The 27,088-nt window shown below is 38.0% G+C and overlaps 1 protein-coding gene across 3 annotated transcripts in view; it reads left to right on the forward strand.

The window, feature by feature from the left end:
* The window catches only part of HEPH (hephaestin), a 137,150-nt gene that overhangs the window by 32,285 nt on the left and 77,777 nt on the right, over positions 1-27,088 (forward strand). For 2 of the 3 annotated variants that reach the window (XM_045995746.1, XM_045995744.1), the window contains exons 6-9: positions 113-367; positions 2,383-2,551; positions 3,996-4,132; positions 24,348-24,479. In XM_045995746.1, coding sequence (XP_045851702.1) covers positions 113-367; positions 2,383-2,551; positions 3,996-4,132; positions 24,348-24,479 — 693 coding nt within the window. The remainder of the gene's footprint in view (positions 1-112; positions 368-2,382; positions 2,552-3,995; positions 4,133-24,347; positions 24,480-27,088) is intronic. The other variant, XM_045995747.1, reaches the window with a different exon arrangement.

Genomic DNA, 27,088 nt, shown 5'->3' on the forward strand with positions numbered 1-27,088 from the left:
ATAGTCAGCACAGTATGCTTTTTAAAAATTCATCTGAATGGATGACAGACGGGAAATCTCCCATCAGGCTAACTTCCTAACTCTGATATTTTCTTTGGATTTTCCTTTGCAGCAATCAATGGCTTTGTCTTTGGGAACTTACCAGATCTAAGCATGTGTGCACAGAAGCGTGTGGCATGGCACTTATTTGGCATGGGCAATGAAGTAGATGTCCACACAGCTTTCTTCCATGGACAGATACTGACCATTCGGGGCCACCGCACTGATGTGGCTCACATCTTTCCAGCCACCTTTGTGACTGCTGAGATGGTGCCTCAGGAACCTGGTACATGGTTGATTAGCTGTCAAGTGAACAGTCACTTGCAAGGTGAGATCCAACATATTTGACACTTGAAGCATAGAAAGGAGATGGCATTAATGATCATCAGGAGCCTGGAGGCATAAGATAGGTCTTTCAGACGAGTCAGCTAGGCATAAAGGATGAAATATTAGATTGCAATTTGGGGACCTAGCCAGATTTTCCCCTGGATCAGCTATTAACTTGCAGGGTGACCTCAGGAACATTTCTCTGGGTTTTATCTTCCTCATCTCTGACATAAGATGGTAAAGAGATAGAGAAGCAGATTTTTAAATTGTTCTTCTTTGCTCAGAATGCTTAGGAATTAAGACCTGGAGGTATTTGCTGCTAATTAAATGGAGGGAAGGAGACATTAAAGAAGATGAAGTCTTCTTTGGGAGATCATAGAGTCTTGTGGGCAAGTAGTGACACTCTAGTTGGGACCCAATAGTAATAAGGGTAGAAGGTTTGGTTTTTAGAGTGAAAATTGTTGAAGTAATGGCATAGTGCATCAAGGAGCCTCAGAGGAGAGGTGGAATATATGAGACAATGCAAAGAACACGAGACAAGAGATTAGAAGGTTTGAGTTACTTCTCAGCTCTCTGAAAAACTCACTGTATGACTTTGTAAAAGTCCCTTCCCATGTATAAGCCTCATTTGCCACATCTGTAAAATGAGGGTTTTGGTCTAAATAATCACTAAGACCCTTGTTAGCTCTTAATTTCTAGAATTATTTGATACACGATATATTAGGTCGGTGTCAGAAAAGTAATATGTATATACGAAAGTAGATTTGAGTAGGTAAGGAGTTATAAGCTAGTAGGATAATGAGTCTGTGGTGGTAGGTTTGACCAACAGAGGCCACTAACCCATGCTCCATCATCCAGGGCTCTCCCTTGGTCCTAAAGATACCCAGGTAAGAGGGTATGAATGAAAATGAATGGAGGTTAGGGATGCAGCACAATAGTGAAACAAATACGGGTCTTAAGATTTGCCAGATAAGCCTGAATTCACATCTTCATTCTACCAATTGTTTAATTAACTTTGGTAACTCATAAAGCTTCTCTGAAAGAAGAAAATGTGCATTTATATTTGCCATTAAAAAATAGGAGATTAAGTCTCAATTTCACCACTGACAGGCCGTTTAAATTTGGGCAACTTATTTAACCTCTCTGATCCTTTGCTTTCTTCATCTGCAAAAGGGGACATTAAAAGTCTGTTTCACATGATGGTTATGAAGATTGAAAGATAGATAAAGCACCTGGCACAAGGCTTGGCCTGTAGCACATGTTTAACAAAAGAATGATATTATTTTTCCTCCTTTTTTTAACCTCAAATTTCTAACTTACAATTTTCAAATTTCCTTGGCATGATGTGAGACCCAAATGTCTCACATCAAATAGTATACTTGAATGACCTATATAAGTTGCCAAGAAAATATAAGGCAGTATCATCTATTATCCTTGTCCCTCAATGTAAATTTTTCCACATTTGGAGATAATATTTAGAATTCAAATTTTCCTGACATTCCCAAATCTGAAGTTTCATCTCCATGTATAGAAGATGTTCCATTCTTTTGGGAGCTTCCCAATTTACATGTAACTTGCTCCTTTTTTTTTTTTCTTACTTTCCCTTTTTAAAATGCGGTGCTTCCACCAGTCCAGTGTGATAGACATCCTTATTCTCTCATTTACAAAACAGGGGTTAAAGTTCAACTCTAGGAAGTGACTGGCCAAAATCCTACAGAAATTGATGACAATTAGACTGGAACTCAAGTGTTCTGAGTTCAAACTCTGACGTTGCTACAATGTAAGCCTTTTGCAGAAGGAGGAATGACCATCTGGTAAATGAGTCAGTTGTGGTTAGCAGGTAAAGGTACTTGAATTCCCACATAGCCTCCCTTTCTCTTAGCTAGGTTCTTGAGGAGTGAGAGAAAGTGGCCTAGTGAAATGTGGGAGGGAAAAACATTAGAATGAAAAAGGTGGGTCATCTGACTACAAAACCTGTTGGGTGGAATGGAGCCAGCCATGATGTTCTTCCTCCAGATGGCATGCAAGCATTCTACAAGGTCAAATCTTGCTCCATGACCCCTCCTATGAACCAACTCACAGGCAAAGTTCGGCAGTACTTCATTGAGGCCCATGAGATTCTATGGAACTATGGCCCAATGGGGCATGATGGCAGTACTGGGAAGAATTTGAGGGAACCGGGCAGGTAAGAGACAGTGTGCTTCCTCCCCCCTGCTTTGGGCCCAGCCCAACACCTATTAATTACTACCTCTCAAATCTCTCACTTCACTTGGGGGTTGCAATCATTGTCTGGTTGGACTTACATAACAACTGTTAGCCAAACTCTTGTGGTCCCCTGGAGAGTGTGCTCTTGAGTTTCCGTAGGGTTATATCATATCCTCAGCAAAAGGTTCAAGCGGTTTGAGATAGCTTCTGCTATGATCCCAGGCTTCATTAAGAAAAAAAAAAAAAAGACCCAAAAGAAACCAGGACAGTTCAAATGGCATTTATCCGACTCTCCTTTGTTTTACTCATTGTTTACCTCATTTCCCCTTCCTTTCTTTTCTATAATCTGAAGGAGGCATTTGAGCAGGAGTAAAAAAACATTCAGAGAAATATAGGAAGAACAGGAGCAACCTGCCTTGTAGCCATTCCATTCTCATCCTTTTAGAGGAACTTCTCCAAATTTTCCTGCCTCATCCATTACTCAGATGTAGGCAAAATAAGGCAGAAGGTTAGTTCCCTATTCAGATACTAGGCCTTTTATACTGACTCACTGGGCTATCAATGATTTCAGGTCTTTTACAGAAGAGGTACTCAGTAAAAGACTAGGAGATTCTGGGGAGGAATGTTCTAGGGAACCCATCATATTATTCTTCCAGTAAGAAATAATGGGATGAATCTGAAGAAACCAAAAGCAAATAAGGACTTGGGTCTCAGCATAGCTTCTAGAAATCTCCCAACTGTGCTTGCTAATTTAGCAGGCTTTCATTTTGAAATGAAGAATATTTTTTAAAAGATTTTATTTATTTATTTGAGCGAGACAGAGAAAGAAAGCACAAGCAGGAGGAAGGACAGAGGGAGAGGGAGAAGCAGACCGTCGACTGAGTGCAGAGCCAGACACAAGACTCAATCCCAGGACCCTGAGATCATGACCTGAACTGAAGTTGGTTGCTTAACTGACTGACCCACCCAGGTGCCCTGAAATGAAGAATATATATATTTTTATAATTAAGGCAAGAAAGGATCTTGAGTACCTGAGGATGATTAGGACAGATGTAAGGCTATTTAACTTCAGAGGGCAGAACTGGTCCCGTTGTCTGAAGGTTACAAGAGAAGATTTTAGCCTACTATAAAAAAGAACTCCAACCATTAAAGCTATCCAACAGTAAGAGGGATTGCTTTCTCTGAAATTAAGTCCCTTGACTTTTGAAAAATTCAAGACTTGACAATTTCTCCACATCCTTGAGACTCTGTGTATTACTTATTAGTGGTGTCATCAAAGGAGATACCTTCATAGGATGGAATTTAACCTGGAAGATCTCTGAGGTTCTTCCTAAATATCTATAACTTGATGGGACCAAGGATGAGATGGGGATGTATTTGATACACAATTAAGTCATGTAACATTTGCCTTTTTTATATGCCAGTGGCTCAGATAAATTCTTCCAGAAGAGTTCCAGTCGGATCGGGGGCACTTACTGGAAAGTCCGATATGAAGCCTTCCAAGATGAGACATTCCAGGAAAAGGTGGAGCTGGAGGAAAATAAGCATCTTGGAATCCTGGGTGAGGAATCTTTAACTTATGAAATTCATTGACTGGAACCTGAGAACTGGAGAGGATTTAAAAACTGGAGCCTGGGGGTACCTCAGAGGTACACTTGAAACAGATATCTCTCAAACCAAGTTCCAAGGGATAAGTGTTTGGTGGGGAAAAAAAAAAAAAAAAGGCTGTGAGTCTGAATGTGTTTGCCAAATACTAGGTTAAATGGGGTCAAATAGTATTCTTTGCTGCAGTGCTTCTCAGAGACTTTTATTTATTTTTGTTCATCAAAAATATCCAAGATGGGAATAGAGTATGTAAAATTTATCATATTTAATTACTGAAACTTTAATTAGTGAACATCTTTTGGTAGCATTGCTATACAGATTTCACTTTTAGAAGGGCTTCTTCAGGTGCATTTCTGAAAATCTATTTAACGCAGTAAGATTGTCCAGGTTCTTGGCAATATGAGGCCAGGAACAGATTGACATCATATGACGACATGCTTGCTATAGTGAGGAATGCAGTACAAAGCTTAAAACCTGGTCTTGGATAAGGTTTCCAGCAGCACAGATTTGTGTAAAGCACAGTATTGAAAAGATAGAGCAAAGTTTGGTGTGGTTTAGCTACTTGGTAGAGCCAGGAAGTAAAATAGATTAGATGGAAGAAAATTTTGGTGATGAAAGTATTGTAATTGGCATGTTCTGGGGACAAGTGTGTGACAGTTGATTCTAGGAGATCTGAACATGGACAATAGGCCTTACATCTGCCAGACAGGAAGATATAAAGAGCAGAAAACCACTCCGGAAAAATGGCAGACAATGACTATTCAGCTATTATTAGCTGGTTTACAGTATGAGTCTCAGTCTTTTTTATTCTTCAATATTTTTATTGGGGCAAAATACACATAACATAAAATTTACCATCTTAACCATTTTTGGTGTACACTTCAGTGGTATTAAATACCTTCATAATGTTGTGTAACTATCACCACCACCCATCTTTATAACTCTTTCCATCTTATAAATCTGAAACTCTATACCTACCTCTACATCTACAATAACTTCTCATTCTTCCCTCCCCCTCACCCCTGGCAAGAATCATTCAACTTTCTGTCTGTATGATTTTGACTACTCTAAGTACCTCATATAAGAGGAATCATACAATATTTGTCTTTCTGTGACCAGCTGATTTCACTTAGCATAATGTCTTCAAGTTTCATCCACACGTGCCCTACATCATTTCCACCACCAGACTCACCCATCCTCCCACCCACACCCCTCCCAAACCCTCAGATTGTTTTTCAGAGTCCACAGTCTCTCATAGTTCACCTTCCCCTCCAATTTCCCCCATCTCCCTTCTCTTCTCCATCCCCCCATGTCCTTAGTGTTATTCCTTATGCTCCACAAATAAATGAAATCGTATGATAATTGATTCTCTCTTTGACTTATTTCACTCAGCATAATCTCTTCCAGTCCCGTCCATATTGTTACAAAAGTTGGGTATTCATCCTTTCGTATGGAGACATAATACTCCATAGTGTATATGGACCACATCTTCCTTATCCATTCATCCATTGAAGGGCATCTTGGTTCCTTCCACAGTTTGGTGACTGTGCCCTTCTTTACACTACATCTGCATTTTGGGGGTAAATACCCAGTAGTGCAAATGCAGGGTCACAGGGAAACTCTATTTTTAATTTCTTAAGTAATCTCCACACTGTTTTCCAAAGTGACTGCACCAGCTGTCATTCCCACCAACAGTGGAAGGGGGTTCCCCTTTCTCCACATCCTCTCAACACACATTATTTCCTGTCTTGTTCATTTTGGCCATTCTAACTGGTGTAAGGTTGTAGCTCAATGTCATTTTGATTTGAATCTCCCTGATGGCCAGTGATGCTGAACGTTTTTTCATGTGTCTGTTAGCCATTTGTATGTCTTCATTGGAGAAGTGTCTGTTCATGTCTTCTGCCCATTTTTTGTGGTCTTCTTCCCCTGTTTTGTGGGTGTTGAGTTTGAGGAGTTCTTTATAGAGCCTGGACTGTAGCCCTTTGTATTGTCATTTGCCAATATCTTTTCCCACTCCATGGGTTACCTCTGTTTTGTTGCCTGTTTCCTTTGCTGTGCAGAAACTTTTGATATTGATGAAATCCCCAAAATTCATTTTCACCTTTGTTTCCTTTGCCTTTGGAGACATATCTTGAAAGAAGTTGCTGTAGCCGATATCAAAGAGATAATGCAGCATATTCAGAATTTCCTTCTTTTTCCCTTGACATCATTCCCATGACTTTATTTTTTTACTATGCTTTTAAATTTTAATTCCAATATGGTTAACATACAGTGTTATATTAGTATCGGGTGTACAATAGTGATTCAACAATTCCACCCATCATCTGGTGCTCATCAAGACAAGTGTCCTCTTTAATCACCATCACTTTTTTCCCCAACCATCAATCTCCTCCCCTCTGGTAACCATCAGCTTGTTTTCTATTGTTAAGAGTGTATTTCTTGGTTTCTCTCTCTCTCCTCTTTACATTGTTCCTTTGTTTTGTTTCTTCAATTCTACATATGTGGGAAATCATATGGTATTTGTCTTTCATTGATTGATTTATTTAGTTTTGCATTATACTCTCTAGCTCCATACATGCTGGTGAAAATCACAAGATTTCATTCTTCTTCATGGATCAATAATATCACACTGTATGTATATAATATTTTGCTTATCTACTCATCCATTTGTGGTCACTTGCATTGCTTCCACGTTTTAGTTATGGCAAATACTGCTGCTATGAATATGGATATACATTTGACACGTGCTTTGTTTACTTTTCAATATATGCACAGAAGTGGAAATTCTGGATCATATCATAATTTTACTTAATTTTTAACTTTAATTTTCTAAGGAGCCACCATAATGTTTTTCATGGTGTCTGTACCATTTTATATTTCCACCAACAGTGCAGAAGGTGACAATTTCCTTAATTCTTTAAATTCTGTAAATATTTGGCAATTTAAATGGCTGGTAGGCCATCCAGCCCTGGACTCTTGTTTGTTAGTAGATTTTTGATTGCTGATTCAATTTCCTTTTTTATAAAGATTTTATTTATTTATTTATTTATTTATTTATTTATTTGACACAAAGAGAAAGGGTCACAAGTAGGCAGAGAAGTAGGAAGAGGAAGAGAAAATGGAGAAACAGTCTCCCCACTGAGCAGAGAGCCCAATGCAGGGCTTAATCCCAGGATCCTGGGATCGTGATCCAAGCCAAATGCAAACACTTAACCCACTGAACCATTGGGCACCCCTGAATACTGATTCAATTTCTTTGCTGGTTATGGGTCTGTCCATATTTTCTATTTCTTTCTACATTAATCTGGTAGTTTCAAAGTTTCTAGGAATGTATCCATTTCTTCCAGATTGCCTAATTTGTTGGCATATAATTGGTCATAATATTTTCTTATAGTTGTTGAATTTCTTCAGTGTGGGTTGTGATCTCTCCTCTTTCAATCATGATTTTATTTATTTGGGTCCTTTCTTTTTTCTTCTTCTTTTAGATATGACTGGTTATTGATTTATCAATCCTAGCTCCTAGTTTCATTGAACTGTTAGAATGTTATATTTATTTGTATATCATTGATTTCTCTTCTAATCTTTAATAATTCTTTTCTCCTGCTATATTTGGGCTTTATTTGTAGTTCCCATTCTAGCTTCTTTAGGTGTAAGTAAGGTTAGGTGGTTTGTTTGACAATTATCTTGTTTCTTGAGAAAGATGTTATTGCTATATTCTTGCCTCTAAAGACCACATTTGCTGTATCCCAATGGTTCTGAACTATCACATTTTCATGTATTCTTTAAATACATCCTTAATTTCCTTGTTGACCCATTCATTCTTTTTTTTTTAATTTTTTTATTATTTATTTATTTATTTGACAGAGAGAGATCACAAGTAGGGAGAGAGGTAGACAGAGAGAGAGAGAGAGGAGGAAGCAGGCTCCCCTGCCAAGCAGAGAGCCCGATGCGGGGCTCGATCCCAGGACCCTGGGATCCTTTTTTTAACCCACTGAGCCACCCAGGCGCCCCGACCCATTCATTCTTTATTAATTTTTTTCATTCATTCTTTTTTTTGCCACCACATTCCATCTATATATATATATCTATATCTATATATCTATATATCTATATCTATATCTATATCTATATATATTATATATATTATAAACATATAATGAATTATTAGTCCCAAGGTTACAGGTCTGTGAATCACCAGGTTTACACACTTCATAGCACTCACCATAGCACAAACCCTCCCCAATGTCCATAACGCAACCACCCTCTCCCTACACCCCTCCCCAGCAACCCTCAGTTTGTTTTGTGAGATTAAGAGGCTCTTATGGTTTGTCTCCCTCCTGATCCCATCTTGTTTAATTTATTCTTTTCCTGCCCTACACACCCCCCCCACGTTGCATCTCCACTTCCTCATATCAGGGAGATCGTATGACAGTTGTTTTTCTCCAATTGACTGATTTTGCTAAGCATAATACCCTCTAGTTCCATTCACGTTGTCGGAAATGGCAAGATTTCATTTCTTTTGATGGCTGCATAGAATTCCTATATATATATATATATATATATATATATATATATGGGAATAATATATAGGAATAAGTGATATATATATATATATATGAATAATATATAGGAATAAGTGATATATATATATCACTTATTCCTTATCCATTTATCCATTCATTTGTTGATGGGCATCTAGGTTCTTTCCATAGTTTGGCTATTGTGGACACTGCTGCTATAAACATTTCGGTGCACATGCTCCTTCAGAGCACTACATTTATATCCTTAGGGTAAATACCCAGTAGTGAAATTGCTGGGTCATAGAGTAGCTTTATTTTCAACTTTTTGAGGAACTTTCATGCTGTTTTCCAGAGTGGTTGCATGAGCTTCCATTTAAACAAACAGTGTAGGAGGGTTCCCCTTTCTCCACATCCTCGCCAACACCTGTCACTTCCTGACTGGTTAATTTTACCCATTCTGACTGGTGTGAGGCACTATCTCACTGGGGTTTTAATTTGTATTTCCCTAATGCCGAGTAATGTTGAGCATTTTTTCATGTGTCTGTTGGCCATCTGCTTGTCTTCTTTGCAGAAATATCTGTTCATATCTTCTGACCATTTTTTGATAAGATTATTTGTTCTTTGGGTATTGAGTTTTGATAAGTTCCTTACAGATTTTTGGATACTAGACCTTTATATGGGATGTCATTTGCAAATATCTTCTCCCATTCTGTCAGTTGTGTTTTGGTTTTGTTGGCTGTTTCCTTTGCTGTGCAAAAGCTTTTGATCCTGATAAAGTCCACATAGTTCATTTTTGCCCTTGCACCCCTTGCCTTTGGAGATGTTTCTAGGAAGAAGTAGCTGCAGCTGAGGTCGAAGTGGTTGCTGCCTGTGTTCTCCTCAAGGATTTGCATGGCTTCATGTCTCACATTGAGGTCTCCCATCCATTTTGGGTCTATTTTTGTGTGTGCTGTAAGGAAATGGTCCAGTTTCATTCTTCTCTCCATGTGGCTGTCCAATTTTCCCAACTCCATTTGTTCAAGAGACCGTCTTTTTTCCATTGGACATTTTTTTCTGCTTTGTTGAAGACTAGTAGACCACAGAGCTGAGGGTCCATTTCTGGGCTCTGTATTCTGTTCCCTTGATCTAATCTATGTGTCTGTTTTCGTGCCAGTGCCATACTTTCTTGATGGTGACAGATTTGTAATAGAGCTCGGAGTCTGGAATTGTGATGCCACCAGCTTTGCTTTTCTTTTTCAACATTCCTTTGGCTATTTGGGGTCTTATCTGGTTCCGTATAAATTTTAGGATTATTCGCTCCATTTCTTGGGAAAAAACGTGATGGCTTTTGAGAGGGATTGCTTTAAATGTGCAGATTGCTCTATGTAGCATAGCATAGACATTTTCACAACATTTGTTCTTCCAGTCCATGAGCATGGAACGTTTTTCCATTTCTTTGTGTCTTCTTCAATTTCTGTCATGAGTACTCTGTAGTTTTCTGAGTACAGATTCTTTGCTTCTTTGGTAAGATTTATTTCAGGTATCTTATGGCTTTGGGTGCAAGTGTAAATGGGATCAACACCTTAATTTCTCTTCCTTATGTCTTGTTGGGGTATAGAAATGCAACAGATTTCTGTGCATTGATTTGTATATCCTGACACTTTCCTGAATTCCTGTATGAGTCCTAGCAGTTTTGGAGTGGAGTCTTTTGGGTTTTCCACATAAAGTATCATATCATCTGCAAAGAGTGAAAATTTGACGACTTCTTTGCTGATTCAGATGTCTTTTATTTCATTTTGTTGTCTGATGGCTGAGGCTAGGACTTCTAGTAATATGTTGAATAACAGTGGTGATAGTGGACATCCCTGCCATGTTCCTGACCTTAGGGGAAAAGCTCTCGGTTTTTCCTCATTCAGAATGATATTCGCTGTGGGCTTTTCATATAGATTTCATATAATAGCATCAAAACTATTGAGGTATGCACCCTCTATCCCTGCACTGTGAAGAGTTTTGTTCAAGAAAGGATGCTGTACTTCATCAAGTGTTTTTTTCAGCATCTATTGAGAGTACCATATGGTTCTTGTTCTTTCTTTTTTCAATGTACTGTACTACATTGATTGATTGATTTGCAGATGTTGAACCAAACTTGCAGCCCAGGAATAAATTCCACTTAGTCGTGGGGAATAATCCTTTCAGTGTACAGTTGGATCCTACTGGCTAGTATTTTGGTGAGAACTTTTGCATCCATGTTCATCAGGGATATTGGTCTGTAATTCTCCTTTTTCATGGGGACTTTGGTTTTGGGATTAAGGTAATGCTGGACTCATAAAATGAGTTTGGAAGTTTTACTTCCCTATCTATTTTTTTTTTTTTTGGAAGAGTTTCAGAAGACTAGGTATCAATTCTTCTTTAAATGTTTGGTAGAATTCCCCTGGGAAGCTGTCTGGCTCTTGTTTCTTGGGAGAATTTTGATGACTGCTTCAGTCTCCTTACTGGTTATAGGTCTGTAAAGGTTTTATATTTCTTCCTGGTTCAGTTTTGGTATTTATACGTCTCTAGGAACATATCCATTTGTTCCAGATTGTCAAATTAATGTCAAATAAAATAAACAAATAAATAAATAAAATAAAATAAAATAATGTCAGTCTTTTGGTATTGGTTGAGTCCTGATATGTGACCCAGTATTTGGTCCATTCTTGAGAAGGTTCCATGTCCACTTGAGAAGGATGAGTATTCTGTTGTTTTAGGGTGGAATGTTTTTTATATATCCATGAGGTCCATCTGGTCCAATGTTTCAATCAATGCTCTTGTTTCTTTATTGAGTTTCTGCTTCAATGAGCTGTCTATTACTGAGAGAGGTGTGTTTATGTCTCCTACTGTTACTGTATTCATATCACTATGACTCTTTACCTTGATTAATAGTTTTCTTATGTAATTGGCTGCTCCCATATTGGAGTCGTAGATATTTACAATTGTTAGATCTTCTTGGTGGATAGTCCCTTTATGTTATGTAGTGTCCTTCTGTATCTCTGACTACACTCTTTAGTTTAAAATCTAATTTATCTGATATGAGAATTGCTATCCTGGCCTTCTTTTGAGGCCCATTGGCATGAAAGATGCTTCTCCATCCCTTCACTTTCAGTCTGGGTGCATCTTTAGTTTCAAAATGGGTCTCTTGTAGACAACACACGAATAGGTCCTGTTTTTTTATCCAATCTGCAACCCTGTGTCGTTTTATGGGCGCATTTAGGCCATTCAAATTGAGATTGATTATTGATAGATACGTTTTTATTGATATTGTGTTACCTTTGAAGTTTTTCTTTCTGTAGATTGTCCCTATATTTCTGTTCAATGATATTTTTAGAATTTTTCTCTTTTATAGAACGCCCCTTAATATTTCCTGCAGTGTCAGCTTGTTGGTTGTGTAGTCTTTTAAGCCTTGCAGTTCTTGGAAACTCTTTAGCTCTCCATCCATTTTGAACATCAGTCTTGCTGGATAAAGTATTCTTGGCTGCATGTTCTTCTCATTTAGTGCCCTGAATATATTTTTCCAGCCCTTTCTGGCTTTCCAGGTCTCTGTGGCCAGGTCTGACGTTATTCTAATGGGCTTTCCTCTGTATGTAAGGAGGTTCTTTGTCCTAGCTGCTTTCAAGAGGATCTGCCTACAGTTATAATTCTTCATTCTTACTATCAGGTGTCTTGAGGACTTTGGAGAATCTATAATCTTGGGGAGAAACCATTCTGCCTCTAGTACATGAACGCTGGTTCCATTCGTGACATTGGGATAATTTTCATAGACAACTTCTTCCACTATATCTTCTAGACTTCTTTCTTTCTCCTCCCCTTCAGGGATTCCAATAATTCTGACTTTGGAACGTTACCTGGCATCATTTATTTCCCTGATTCTGTTTTCGTGGCTTCTGAGCTGTTTGTTCCAGGCTTCCTCCTGATCCTTTCTCTCTATCTGTTTGTCCTCCAGATCACTAATTCTATCTTCTGTCTCAGTTTCCCTAGCTTTTAGAGAATTTAGATTAGATTGGAACTCATTGAGAGCATTATGAGCATCATCCCTGGTGGCTTTCAGTTCTGCCCTAATCAATTCTGTTTGGTCATTCATGGCTTTCTCAAACCTAGCTATTGCCTGGATAATTTTTAGCCTGAATTGTTTTCCTACATATTGTCTATGTCGATAGCCATTAGCTCTGTTGTAGAAGGCCCATCCTCTGTATTCTTCTTTTGTTGGGCATTTCTTCTCCTAGTCATTTTGGTGAGAGATGACTGATTGGATATAGCTGGATGTATCGACTGTGGTATAGTCAAGGTGCACCCTGGAATGCTTCTGAGCAATCAGGATTCCCCACCCAAGTGAAAGAAAATAGAAAAGAAAAGAAGAGAGAGAGAGAGAGGAAAAAAGGGAAGATAAAAGAGAAGGCTTACTCCAAATGGCCCTCAATATAAAATTTATGAAGTATACAAACAAAAACAGACAAACAAAAGACTGATAAAAGTATATGAGAAGAGCAAAAATATATATATATAAGCAAAACGATGAAGAACCTTGTTAAAAAGAAACCCAAGTATAAGATTTATATACTAGCAGGACAGACACAAATACACAGAAACGCTGGTGGACGAGAAAGATTGGAGAGTGGTTATAAATTCTCAGTGTGGGCGAGAAAGGTTATTTTGATTCTTCCTGGATATATCTTGATATCTTTGTTAAAGGACTCAACTTTCTTAAGATAAAGGAGGATTAAAAAGTGGTACCTATAGGGGTAGCATTCATTGGGGAAACCTTGAAGTTTAACTGTATATGAATATTAGAAAATAAAAATTAAAAAAAGAATAAACTAAACTAAACTAAAATTAAAAAAAAACTTTTGAAAAAATAGAAAAGCAAAAGAAAAGCAGGGGTTCATGTATCAAAAAGTTCAGGTTAGAAGTTTATTATGGAATTTGATGAACTGGAAATCTCACTGCGATGGTAAATAGGTTAAAAATTATCTATATTAAAAAAATGAACCAGAATAGTGGTAACGAGTTAAAAATAAAAGTTGTATCTGTGAAGCAGTGGTGGTTGTTCTCTTGTCGTCTTTATTTATTTTTTTTCTTTCCTGGTTGTTTTTCTGGGGGAGGGGCCTGCCTTGTGTGTTTTCAGTCAATAATGTTCCCTGAGTCAAGTCCTCCCGCCCCCCTCAAGGGGGTGAGCTCTGAGGAAATCATTTTTTTTCAGGCTTTTGTTGTCTGGAGGTTTTTATGTTTGTTCATCTGTTTTCTCTCGCCTTGACAGCTTTTGATGGTTTTTGGAGGTTTAGAGGAAAGCAAACTGCACCCCAACCTCCATCTCAGAAAGAAGCCTCAGCCTGCTCCCCTGTGGGTGTTGGAGAGTTCATAAATTCCCCCTTCGCCTCTGGCAGAGTGGGTTCTGAGTCGCAGTCCCTGGGGATGCAGGATCTCCTGCTTGTATCCAAAACCACAGCAGCGGCGGCTGTCTGGGCAGCTCCAGACCGCCAGTGAGGTTCTAAGCAGCGTTTGCACTTTGATATTTTCCTGCTGGCTCAGGCTCAGAGTTCCTGGTCTTTCAAGGTATGAAACCTCCTGGCTGGCGCCTGTGTGCACTCTCCCAGGGGAGGGTGTGGGGCATGCGCTTCTCAGGCTCTGATGGCGCAGTGTGGGTCTAAGAGCAAGAGCTGAGCTGGTGCCAGCCCACACCTCTCTCAAGGGACGGTGTGAGCGACACATGTCTCAGGCTCTGATGGCAGGTGCTGGCATTCTTCCATCTGGCAAGGCTCCCAGCCCCTCACAAGAGCTGGACCCCAGGCGTTCTCGGGTGCACTGGTGTCTCAGAGACCAAGACCTGGTTTCTCTGCCACACTCTCTCTGGCTCAGCACCAGGGGAGGCTGTCCTGTGTCCAGGGACTTAAACCCCTGTCCCTAGCTGCCCCGATTCCTACAATTTCCCCCGTGATCCTTTGCTCTTTTTGAACACTTTCAACCAGACTCCAAGTTAATGCTGGTTCCCAGTTGCAGGGCACTCTCGATTTGGGGTATTACTTTCCAATCTGTCGCCTCTGGTGGCTCCCTCCCCATTTTGTTTATCTTCTGATATCAGTCTGAATTTCCCACTCCTCTTTACCTGCTCACTGGCATCTTCTGCCCCTGTAGAGATCCAGACATGTGTAATTCTGCTCTCAGGGTGATTTCATGGGTGATCGGAGTTCTTTGGTAGGTAATCAGCTCACTTTAGGGTACAGGTTGAAACGGCGTCTCCTCCTACTTCCCTGCCATCTTGTCTCCCCATCCATTTCTTCCAGATTGTCAAATTTGCTGGTGTATAGTTGCTCATAATATGTTCTTATAATTGTTTGTATTTCTTTGGTGTTGGTTGTGGTCTCTCCTCGTTCATTCATGATTTTATTTATTTGAGTCCTTTCTGTTTTCTTTTTGGTAAGTCTGGCCATGGGTTTGTCAATATTTAATTCTTTCAGTGAACTCAGCTCCTAGTTTCATTGCTCTGTTCGATTGTTCTTTTGGTTTCTATTTCATTGATTTCTGCTCTGATCTTTATGATTTCTCTTCTCCTGCTGGGTTTAGGCTTTCTTTGCTGTTCTTTCTCCAGCTCTTTTAGGTACAGGGTTAGGTTGTGTATTTGAAACCTTTCTTGTTTCTTGAGAAAGGCTTGTTTTGCTATGTATTTTCCTCTCAGGACTGCCTTTGCTGTGTCCCACAGATTTTGAACCATTGTGTTTTCATTATCATGTGTTTCCATGAGTTTTTTCAATTCTTCAATTTCCTGTTTGACCCATTCATTCTTTAGAAGGATGCTGTTTAATCTCCAAGTATTTGGGTTCTTTCCAAATTTCCTCTTGTGATTGAGCTCTAGCTTCAGAGCATTGTGGTCTGAATATATGCAGGGAATAATCCCAATCTTTTGATACCGGTTGAGACCTGATTTATGACCCAGGATGTGCTCTCTTCTGGAGAATGTTCCATGTGCACTAGAGAAGAATGTGTATTCTGTTGCTTTGGAATGGCATGTACTGAATATATCTGTGATGCCCGTCTGGTCCAGTGTGTCATTTAAGGCCTGTATTTCCTTGTTGATCTTTTGCTTGGATGATCTACCCATTTCAGTGAGGGGATTGTTAATGTCCCCTACTATTATTGTATTATTGTCTATGTGTTTCTTTGATTTTGTTATTAATTGGTTTATATACTTGGCTGTTCCCATGTTAGGAGCATAGATATTTAAAATTGTTAGATCTTCTTGTTGGACAGACCCTTTGAGTAGGATATAGTGTACTTCCTCATCTCTTATTATAGACTTTGGCTTAAAATCTAATTGATCTAAGGATTGCCACCCCAGCTTTCTTCTGATGTCCATTTGCATGGTAAATGGTTTTCCACTCCCTTACTTTATTTTTTTCCTAATATTTTATTTATTTATTTGACAGACAGAAGTTACAAGCAGGTAGTGAGAGAGAGGAGGAGGAAGCAGGCTCTCTGCTAAGCAGAGAGCCCAATGTGGGGCTCGATCCAAGGACGCTGAGATCATAACCCGAGCCAAAGTCAGATGCTTTACCTTACTGAGCCACCCAGGTGCCCCACCCCCTCACTTTAAATCTGGAGGTGTCTTCATGTCTAAAATGGATTTCTTGTAGGCAGCATATTGATGGGTTTTGTTTTTTTATCCATTCCACACAGATACTGGTGTCTTTTGACTGGGACACTTAGCCCATCTACATTCAGGGTAACTAATGAGAAATATGAATTTAATTCTGTCGTATTTCCTGTAAGGTGACTGTTTCTGTATATTGTCTCTGTTCCTTTCTGATCTACTACTTTTAGGGTCTCTCTTTGCTTAGACGACCCTTTCAATATTTCCTGTAGAGCTGGTTTGGTGTTTGCAAATTCTTTCAGTTTTTGTTTGTCCTGGAATATTTTTTTTTGTCTCTCCTTCCATTTTCAATGATAGCCTAGCTGGATATAGTATTCTTGGCTGCATGATTTTCTTGTTTAGTGCTCTGAATATATCACACCAGTTCTTTCTGGCCTGCCAGGTCTCTGTGGATAAGTCTGCTGCCAATCTAATATTATTACCATTGTATGTTACAGACTTCTTTTCCCAGGCTGCTTTCAGGAGTTTCTCTTTGTCGCTAAGACTTTTAAATTTTACTATTGTGTGACAGGGTGTGGACCTATTCTTATTGATTTTGAGAGGGGTCTCTGCACCTCCTGGATTTTGATGCTTGTTCCCTTTGCCATATTAGGGAAATTCTCTCCAATAATTCTTTCCAATATACCTTCTGCTCCCACCTCTCTTTCTTCTTCTTCTGGAATCCTAATTATTCTAATGTTGTTTCATCTTATGGTATCATTTATGTCTCTAATTCTACCCTCGTGGTCCAATATTTGTTTGTCTCTCTTTTGCTCAACTTCTTTATTCTCTGTCATTTGGTCTTCTATATCACTAATTCTTTCTTCTGCCTCATTTATCCTAGCAGTGAGAGCCTCCATTTTTTATTGCACCTCATTAATAGTTTTTTTTTTTTTATTTCAACTTGGTTAGATTTTAGTTCTTTTATTTCTCCAGAAAGGGATTTTATCTCTCTGGAGAGGGTTTCTCTAATATCTTCCATGCCTTTTTCGAGCCTGGCTAACACCTTGAGAATCGTCATTCTGAACTCTAGATCTGACAAATTACCAATGTCTGTATTTATTGATTAGGTCCTTGGCCTTCAGTATTGCCTCTTGTTCTTTTTTTTTTTTTTTGTGGTGAGTTTTTCCACCTTGTCATTTTGTCTAGATTAGAATATATGAAGGAGCAAATAAAATACTAAAAGGGTGGCAAAGACCCCAGGAAAATGTGCTTTAACCAGATCAGAAGAGACCCCAAATCGTGGGGGGGAGAAAGGGAATAAAAAGAATTTCAGAAAAAAGAATTAAAAAAGAAAACAAATAAAGAAAAAATATAAAAAAGAAGAAAAAATATATATATATTAGACTGGTGACTAGAACAGGGTCCCCCACTTAATTTTGGGAGTATTTTGGTCTCTTAGAAGAAACTACCTCCCAAAATTTTAGAGAATGTAAAACATATATAAGGGTAACACAAGGAAAGGATGGAATATGCCTATAAAGATAAAAAAAATTAAATTTCTAAAAAAGAGTTGATAAAGTAAGTTGGTTGGGAGAATTAAGAAAAAGAAAGTGGAGAGCTTTGCTGGAGCTGGAGACTAGAAAAAACCTGGAGCTAGATTTAGGGTATATTTTGATCTATTAGATGAAGTTGTACCCCAAATTTTTTAGAAGAAAAACCCCTATGTGTGTACAAAAAACAAAGTTAGATACAATGAAGGATAAAATATGACTATAATAATGAAAATCCAAAAAAAGTTTTTTTTTTTATTTTATGAAAGGTATTGTTAAGATAAACTAGTTAAAACACGTTAAAGGGGATGGGGGAAAGTGTAAAAAATTAGCAGAAGAAAAAAAATAAACTTAAAAAAATTAACTGCAAGACTAAAGAATCATGGGGAGAAAGCCATGATTCCATGATTTACTTTCTCCTCCTCTGGAAGTCTGCTGTTCTCCTTTGTAAGTGAACTTGGTCTTGGCAGGATTTCTTGCTGATCTTCTGGGGTAGAAGCCTTTTGTATTGATTCTCAAGTGTCTTTGCCTGAAGCAGAATTGCACAGCCCTTACCAGGGGCCAGGCTAATTAATCCGCTTGGATTCACTTTTGGGAGCTTTTGTTCCCTGAGCGCTTTCCATAGAGTTCCGGAGGATGGGAATGAAAAGGGCAGCCTCTCAATCTCCAGCCTAGAGGAGCCAAGAGCTCGGGGCACCACTCCTCAGTTCACCCTCTGAGAAAACCACTCAATCACTCCCATCTCCCTGGCCTCTGGCTCTGCTCCAAGCTCACCCAGCCTGTGACCAAGTGTCTCTGTCTCTGGCACACAGCCCCTCCTGGAGTCTCAAAATCCTGCAGATCCCTGAGCTCTTCCAGGCGGTGTCTCCCCACATCTTGTGGGGGCTCCACTCACAGAGTAGTTGCCTGTGCCCCGGATCATGGTTCAAGATAACCCGAAGTTGAGAGCTCACTCCTCAGCTCTGTCTCTGTAGCCAGCTTCCCTGCTCTAATGGCTGCAAGATCTGTGACACTCAGACATCCCTGATCCTTCTGTGACCCCGTGGGACCTGGGGTAACGCTGACCCCACGTGGGCTTCACTCTGGTTTAGCCTCTGGAGCAATGTCCCTCAGTGGAGCACACTTTTAAAAGTCCTGACTTTGTGCTCCATTGTTCCACTGCTTGCTGGGAGACGGCCCCTCCCTCCGCTGTCTATCTTCCATCGTTTTGGATTCACTTTTCTGCCGGTCTTACCTTTCAGAAAGTGTTTGATTTTCTGTTTCTAGAATTGTTGCTCTTCTTCTCTTCGATTTCCTGTTGGATTTGTAGGTGTTCACAAAGGTTTGATAAGCTATCTCGCTGATCTCCTGCTACCCTGATGTCGTCTCAGCCTGCTACTTCTCTGCCATTTTGACTCCTCCCTCCCATTCATTCTTTAGTAGGATGCTCATTAATCTCCATGAATTTGGGTTTGTTCCAAATTCTTTCTTGTGGTTAACTTCAAGTTTTAAAACATTGTGGTCTGAAAGTATGCACGGTATAATGTCAGTCCTTTTTTACTGCTTGAGACATGATTTGTGACCTAGCGTATGATGTTTTCTGGAGAATTTTACATATGTACTTGAGAAGAATGTTTGTCTGATGCTTTAGGATGAAATGTTTTGAATATATTTGTTAGTCCATCTGGTCCAATGTGTCATTCAAAGCCCCCTTGTTTTCTTATTGATTTTCTGCTAAGATGATCTATCCATTGATGCAAGTGGGGAGTTCACATCCCTTACTTTTATTGTATTATAATCACTGAGTTCCTTTATGTTCCTTATTGTTTTTATATATTTGGGTATTCCCAATTTGGGAGCATCAATATTTATAATTGTTAGATCCTCTTTTTGATTAGACCCTTTTATTATGATAGAGTGTCTTCCTTCATCTCTTATTACAGTCTTTGGTTTAAGATCTAGTTTGTCTAATATAGGGAATTCTTTTGATGCCTATTAGCATGATACATATTTATTCACCCCCCCACTTTCAATCTGGAGTTGTCTTTGGGTCTAAAATGAGTCTCCTGTACCCATTATATAGATGGGTCCTCTGTTTTTTATGCAGTCTGATAACCTATGCCTTTTTTTAAAGATTATTTATTTATTTGAGAGAGAATGAGAGAGAGAGAGAGAGAGAAAGAAAGAGGGAGAGAATGTGCATGATCGGGGGAGGGGCAGAAGGAGAGTGAGAATTGGATTCCCCACTGAATAGGGAGTCTTTGGGGCATGATTCCCGGACCCTGGATCATGTCCTGAGCTGAAGTAAGACACTTAACCAACAGAGCCACCCAGGCGATCCCAACTTTGCCTTTTATTGTGGCATTCAGTCCATTTATATTCAGAGTAATTCTTGAAAGATATAATACTAATGCTATTACATTACACATAAAGTCAGTGTTTCTATAGAATGTCTCCTTTCTTTTCTGCTTGTTGTTACTTTGTGTTCTCTCTTTGCTCAAAGAACCCATGTAATATTTCTTGCAGGGCTAGTTTAGTGTTTATAGATTCCTTTAGTTTTTGTCTTGTTTTGTTTGTTTTTGTTTTTTCCTAGAAACTCTTTATCTCTCCTTCTATTCTGAATGACAGGCTTTCAGGATAAAATGTTCTTGGTTGCATATTTTTTCCCACTTAGTATTCTGAATATATCATGCTAGTCTTTCTGGCCAGGCAGGTCTCTCTAGACTAGTCTGCTGCCAGCCTTATGTGTCTACACTTGCAGATTAAGGATCTCTTGCCCTGAGCTGCTTTCTGGATTTTCTCTTTATTTGTGATGTTTGCAAGCATTGCTATTATATATTGAGATATTGGCTTACTTATTGATTTTGAGGGGGGTTGTCTGTGTCTCCCGTGCTTGAATTCCTGTTCCCTTTCTCAGATTAGGAAAGTTCTCAGCTGTAATTTGTTCAAGTAAACCTTCTGTGCTCTCCCCGTCACCTTCTGCGACCCCATTAAGTGGATATTATTTCACTTTATGGAATTGCTGAGTTCTTAGAGTCTCCTTTTATAATCCAGTAGTTGTCTTTCTCTCTTCTTTCTAGCATTTTAAAAATTTCTGTAATTTTATCTTCTATATCACTGGCTATCTCTTTTGCCTTGTTCTTCCTTTCCTGTTAGAGCCTCCATTTATGACTGCATCTCAGTAATAGCATTTTTAACTTCAGCCTAATTAGATTTAACTATTTTATTTCTGCAGTAAAGAATTCTCAGGTGTTTCTTATATTTTTATTTTCAAGTCCAACTAGTGTATTTATAATGATTTTTTAAATAAATTTCATTTATTTATTTGAGAGAGATAGAGAGTTAGAGAGAGCACAGGAAGGGTGGGAAAGGGCAGAAGGAGGGAAAGACACAGACTCTGCTGAGCAGGTAGCCTGATGTGGAACTCAATCCCAGGACCCTGAGATCATGACATGAGACAAAGGAAGATGCTTAACAAAGAATGACCCATGTGCCGCTATAGGGGCAGACATCTTACTTATATCTGTATTGATTAATCTCTTCAGTGGGTATTACCCTCCTGTTCTTCCTTTTGGGGTGAATTTCTTCATCGCATCATTATATCCAGAAAAGAATAGAAGAGAGAGAGAAAAGACAGCAGTATAAAAACAACTGAGATTTAAAGAAGAAGGAAGAAGAAGAAGAAAAAGAAGAAGAAGAAGAAGAAGAAGAAGAAGAAAACAAAGCAAGATAAAACAAGAATGAAAATAGAACAAAACAAAACAAAACAAAAACTAGATCTTGGGTGTATTTTAACCTCTTGACAAATGAAACTAGATCCCAAAACAGGAAAAAAAGAAACACACACACACACACAGACACACACACACACACACACACACACATATATATATAAAATACAATAACATATATATAATGTGTGTATATATATATATGAATTGAAAACATAAGATAATAGTTCAAAAAATAAACCTGAAAGACTAAAGAATTTTTAAAAAAATGAATGCTTTATACTGTTGTCCCCAAGAGATGAAGTTCTTAGTTCTCTATGATCTGTAAACTTGGTGCTAGCCAGTTGTTCCTGCTGGTCTTCTGGTGGTAGTGTCTGTTGAGCTGATTCCCAGATACCCTTGCAGTTGTGAAAATGTGCCTCTTTTGCCAGGGGGCCAGGCTCAGCATAAGTGGTAATGGATTCCATTATGTGGTGTTGTTTTGCTTCCTGAAGTCTTTCAGCAAAGATGGACTAAATGAAAATGCTGGTGCCCTACTCTCTAGCTCCAGAACTGAAAGTCTATCCTCCTTCCCACACTCTTCAGTGAGCACTCACAAAGAAGCAATCACTCTTGTCTCTCTGGTTTCCATCTGAACTCTGTGTTCACCCAGCCTGTGAGTATTTTTATCTGAGGAAACAGACACATGAATAAATGCTCAACATCATTAATCATTAGGGAAATAAAATTAAAACCACAATGAGTTAACACCTCACATCTGTCAGAATGATGGAAATAAACAACACAAGAAGCAATAAGTGTTGGTGAGGATTTGGAGAGAAGGAACCCCTTTTGCACTGTTGGTAGGAATGCAAAGTGGTGCAGACACTGTAAAAGACAGTATTGATTTTCCTCAAAAAGTTATAAATAGAACTATCCAACAATCCAGTAATCCTACTACTGAATATCTACCAAAAAAATACAACAACAATAGTTCAAAGGGATATACACATGCATAAGTTTATAGCAGCAAAATATATACAGGAGCAGCCCAAGTGTCCATCAACTGAAGAGGTTGTATATATAAACAATGGAATATTATTCAGCCTGAAAAAATGAAATCTTGCCATTTTGCAGTAACATGATTGGAGCTAGAGAGAATAATGTTAAATGAAAAATGTCATTCAAAAAAAGAGAAATACCATATGATTTCACTCATATGAGGAATTTAAGAAATAAATCAGGAAAGGAAAAGTAAGAGAAAGAGAGAGAGGCAAACCACAAGGCCACCTTTTAACTATAGAAACCAACTAACAGTTACCAGAGGGGAGGTTGGTGGGGGGTGGGTGAAATAAGTGATGGGGATTAAGGAGGGTGCACCTTGTGATGAGTTCTAGATGTTGAATGGAAGTGTTGAATCATGATACTGTACACCTGAAACTAATATAACACTGTATGTTAACTACAGTGTGATAAAATAAAAATAAAAATAAAGAAAAAAATCTCCTTTCTAGTTATGGTAAGATTCAGATTTTTATTTCTATATGCTTTAGTCTTGTTAGGTTTTCTATTCTAGGACTCTGTCCATTTCATCTAGGTTATCCAATTTGTTGGTGTAATATATATATACATATACATATATATACAATATATAAATATAGTATATATATATATATATATATATATATATATATATATATATCAGTAGGATTAGTAGTAATATCCTCCCTTTCCATTTTTGATTTTAGTAATTTGAGTCTCCTCTCTTCCCCTAGTCCATCTCACTGAGAGTTCATCAATTTTGTTGATCTTTTCAGAGAGCCAATTTTGGTTTCATTGATTTTCTTTATTGTTTTTCTATTCTGTATTTTATTTGTCTCTGCTTTATCTTTGCAATTTCCTTCCTTCTATCTTTAAGTTTAAATTGTATTTCTTTTCTTAATTCCTTAAGTTTTAAAGTTAGGTTGTTAATCTGAGATCTTTTTAAAGGTGAATATTCATAGCTATACATCTTTCCCTTAGCACATTTTCCATGGTATCTCATGTTTTGCTATGCTATGTTTTCATTTTCATTTGCTTCTTGGGTCAGAGATGTAGCATTAGGTGTAGAAATTGAGTCATCTTCATTTGCTTCTTGGATCAGAAGTGTAGCATTAGCTGTAGAAATTGAGTAGAAAACAAGCCAGAAACACTGAATGAGGATCTGAGCCAGCATAAATGCTCAGAGTATTTTCTTGATATTTCTGGTTAATCTCAAAGGTGACCCAACCTAGGTTAGAGGTAGTGGGTCACGGAACAAAGAAAACTCCAGGAATCATGGCTCAGCTACCTATTTCAAGACCTATACATAGATATAATAATTCAAAATGCTCAGAAATGTTTTAGGATTGAGTCAAGATCAGATATTGAGATGGATCCTACCATGAAATGCAGCTATAAGAAGAAGGACAATAACTGTAGGGAAAATAGGATTGAATCTGACAGTGGTGTGGGAGAAAGCCCTTTCTTTAAGTCTTGATTCTGTTCCTAATCAGTTATTTGAATTTGGGAAGATCAATTCCACCTCTTTGAACTGTAGTTTCCTTATTTGTAAAGTGAAAATATCCCCTGCCCTGTATATGATGTTTGAAGATCAAAATGAGATAATGGATTTTAAAATGCTTTTTTATAACTGTAAATTGCGATACACTAGGAAGGGATTATTCTTATTATTACAAATAGAGGATTTTAAAAATCTCTTTCGCTTCCCCTTTTTTTCCTTCATTCTTATTTGTTTCCATCCCCCTGGTCATCTCTGTTTTTATTCATATTGTCTCTCCTTCCCATACTCCAGGGCCAGTGATCCGGGCTGAGGTGGGTGACACCATCCAGGTGGTCTTTTACAACCGTGCTTCCCAGCCATTCAGTATACAGCCTCATGGAGTCTTCTATGAGAAAGACTACGAAGGAACTTTGTACAATGATGGTGAGCAAGCAGGGTTTCCAACTAATATGAGCTGCAAGTAATAACAGAAATCTCTAGAGAAAAAAATAAATAGGGGAGGGAATGAAGAAGGAGACAGAATTGATTGTCCTGCATGGATATTGTTAAATGGATCCATGATACTATAGTGAAGCAGGACTGGGTTCAATAAGAGAAACATTCTTTTAAATATATTTAAATATATTCTGATTTTAATTTATTTTTTAAAGTTGTATGATTTTTAAAGATTTTACTTATTTTACTTATTTATTTGAGAGAGAGAGAGAGAGAAAGCATGAGTGGGGGAGTAGCAGAGGGACAAGCAGATTCCCCATTGAACATGGAGGCTTATGTGGGGCTCAATTCCAGGACCCAGAGGTCATGACCTGAGCCAAAGTCAGATGTTTAACAAACTGAGCCACCAAAGTATTCCTGATGGACATTTTAATGATATTTGTTCTTCCAATCCATGAGCATGGGATGTCTTTCCATTTCTTTGTGTCATCTTCAATTTCTTTCATCTGTGTTTTATAGTTTTCAGAGTACAGTTCTTTCACCTCTTTGGTTAGGTTTATTTCTAGGTTCTTATTATTTTGGTGCAATTGTAAATGGCATTATTTTCTTAACTTCTGCTTCTTCTGCTTCATTATCAGTGTATAGAAATGCACCAGATTTCTACACATTGACTTCTATGACTTTACCAAACTCCTTTATCAGTTCTAGTAGTTTTTTGATGTAGTCTTTATAGTTTTCATTATAAAGTGTCATGCCATCTGCAAATAGTGAAAGTTTTACCTATCCCTTGCAAATTTGTGTGCATTTTCTTTTTGTGGTCTAATTGTTGTGGCTAGGACTTCCAGTACTATGTTGAATAAAAGTACTTAGAGTGGACATGCTTGTCTTCCTTTGGACCTTAGGTGTAAAGTTTTCAGTTTTTCCTCAGAGTATGATGTTCACGTGCGTTTTTTTTTTTTTCATATATGACCTTTAGGGTTTGTATCCCAAATATCTAAAGAATTTACATAACTCAACACTCAAAAAATAAGTAATCCAATTAAAAAATGGGCAGAAGACATGAACAGACATTTTTGTTCATGTTCAAATAAGATATCTCAATGGCCAACAGACACATGAAAAGATGCTCAACATCACTCTTCATTGGTGAAATGGAAATCAAACTACAGTGAGATATCACCTCATACCTGTCAGAATGGCTAAAATCAACAATAGAAGAGACAGTAAGTGTTGGCAAGAGTGTGGAGAAAGTGGAAACTTCTTTCCCTCTGGTGGAAAAGCAAACTGGTGCAGGCACTGTGGAAACAGTATGGAGGTTCTTCAAAAGTTAGAAGTAGAATTACCCTATGAACTAGTAATTGCATTACTGGGTATCTATCCCATAAATACAAAAACACTATATAGAGTATCATGTTATCTACAAATAGTGAAAGTTTTTCTTCTTAATTGCTGATTTGGATGCTTTTTATTTCTTTTTGTTGTCTGATTGCTGTGGCTAGGACTTCCAGCTCTATGTTAAATAACAGTTGTAAGAATGAACATACCTGTCTTGTTCCTGATCATAGAGGAAAAGACCAAACTGAAGGTCACCAGAAGGGAGGTGGGGGGCGAGATGGGGGAAATAGGCAATGGGGACTTAGGGGTGCAGTTGTGATGAACACTGAATATGGTATGTAATGGTTGTACAACTAAAACTATTATTATATTTTATGTTAACTAACTGGAATTTAAATAAAAGCAGCTATTATTACTATAATAAACACAACAAAAATAAATAAATAAATGCTTTAAAAATTCCAAAAGCACTAATTCAAAGGGACACACACACCCCTATATTTATAGCAACATTATTTACAATAGCCAAATTATGGAAGAAGACCAAGTGCCCATCGATAGATGAATGGATAAAGAAGTGGTGTGTGTGTGTGTGTGTTAGATTATTATTCAGCCATGAAAAACAATGACATCTTGTGATTTGAACCAACTGGGATGGAGCTAGAGAGTGTAATGCTAAGTGAAATAAGTCAGTCAGAGAAAGACAGATACCACATGATTTCACTCACATGTGTAATTTAGAAAATAAAGCAAAGAAGCAAAGGGAAAAAAGAGGGAGAGAGAGAAATTTTGACACAGATTCATAACTATTGAGAACAAAATGATAGTTATCAGAGGACAGGTGGGTGGGGGGATAAGATGGAAAATAAGGAGTGAACTTGTCTTGATGAACATCAGGTGATATATGAAACTGTCAGATTACTATATTGGACACCTGAATCTAATATGACACCATATGTTAACTACACTGGAATTAAACCAAAAAAAATATATATCTGATTATAAAAGTAACATATATGCTTTATGGAATTTTGAAAAAAAACATGGAAAATTATAAAATAAATATCATTCATAGATAAGTTTGCCATTACTTTTTGTTACACCTTCTAATGTTTTCCTGTGCTTATGAAAACATATATATTGATATTTTTGTGATCATGTGGTTTGTGTATGTTTGTATCATACTGTTTTTACTTACCACTGTAGCAATTTTCTCATGCCATTGTAATGTTATAAACTTGCTACTGACTATAAAATACCCT

The sequence above is a fragment of the Meles meles genome, chromosome X (genome assembly GCF_922984935.1).
Source record: "Meles meles chromosome X, mMelMel3.1 paternal haplotype, whole genome shotgun sequence".
Taxonomy (NCBI): Eukaryota; Metazoa; Chordata; class Mammalia; order Carnivora; family Mustelidae; genus Meles; species Meles meles.